Source organism: Anser brachyrhynchus (genome assembly GCF_964034855.1).
Source record: "Anser brachyrhynchus genome assembly, chromosome: 5".
In the NCBI taxonomy this organism is placed as follows: Eukaryota; Metazoa; Chordata; class Aves; order Anseriformes; family Anatidae; genus Anser; species Anser brachyrhynchus.
This window is the reverse complement of record NC_137699.1, coordinates 59,162,966-59,163,486: the sequence shown is the minus strand read 5'-3', so window position 1 is coordinate 59,163,486 and position 521 is coordinate 59,162,966. Positions and strand designations below refer to the sequence as shown.

The 521-nt window shown below is 41.8% G+C and overlaps 2 protein-coding genes across 2 annotated transcripts in view; one reads left to right on the top strand and one right to left on the bottom strand.

Annotated features, from left to right (window-relative positions):
- The window catches only part of RHOJ (ras homolog family member J), a 55,594-nt gene that overhangs the window by 41,732 nt on the left and 13,341 nt on the right, over positions 1–521 (top strand). Inside the window, exon 2 of the mRNA XM_080594037.1 lies at positions 350–408. Within this exon, the coding sequence (XP_080450163.1) occupies positions 350–408 (59 nt within the window). The remainder of the gene's footprint in view (positions 1–349; positions 409–521) is intronic.
- The window catches only part of LOC308195870 (inositol 1,4,5-trisphosphate receptor-interacting protein-like 1), a 92,099-nt gene that overhangs the window by 87,911 nt on the left and 3,667 nt on the right, over positions 1–521 (bottom strand). The window lies entirely within an intron of this gene.

The following is a 521-nucleotide window of genomic DNA, read 5'->3' as shown; positions in this document are numbered from 1 at the left end:
CTGTAATGAATAAAAGAAGATAAACCACTTTGAACAAACCATGACAAACCTACTGAACACATACACAGCAGTGAGGTGAATCCTTTGCTTTCAAGTCCTAGCACCATGGGGGCATCAGGTGGTGGCTGCAGAGACAGCAGCAAATACTTTTGCAGAAGCATTTGCTTTAGTTGTGACTTTAGGTGCCCTTTGATTTGGATTGAATCTATATGTTTGGTTTAGGGTGCACACTGTAAGACACATATCAATGTATACCACAGGGGTGTATTGGCATTTTAGGATTAAAAGGTTACAAAAACGAGTCCACTGGCTTGTGCATAAACAACATCTCTCTGCTTCTCTCTTTCAGTAACTGTGACTGTGGGAGGACAGCAGCACTTGCTGGGACTTTACGACACTGCAGGGCAGGTAAATTACCACAGATCACTTATAAGTTTCCTGTCCCATGATTTGTTGGTTACTGTCGCATATTGGGTTTTGCTGCTTGTGCTGTTGGGCTTTTGTGTTTTTGTTTAACAAAT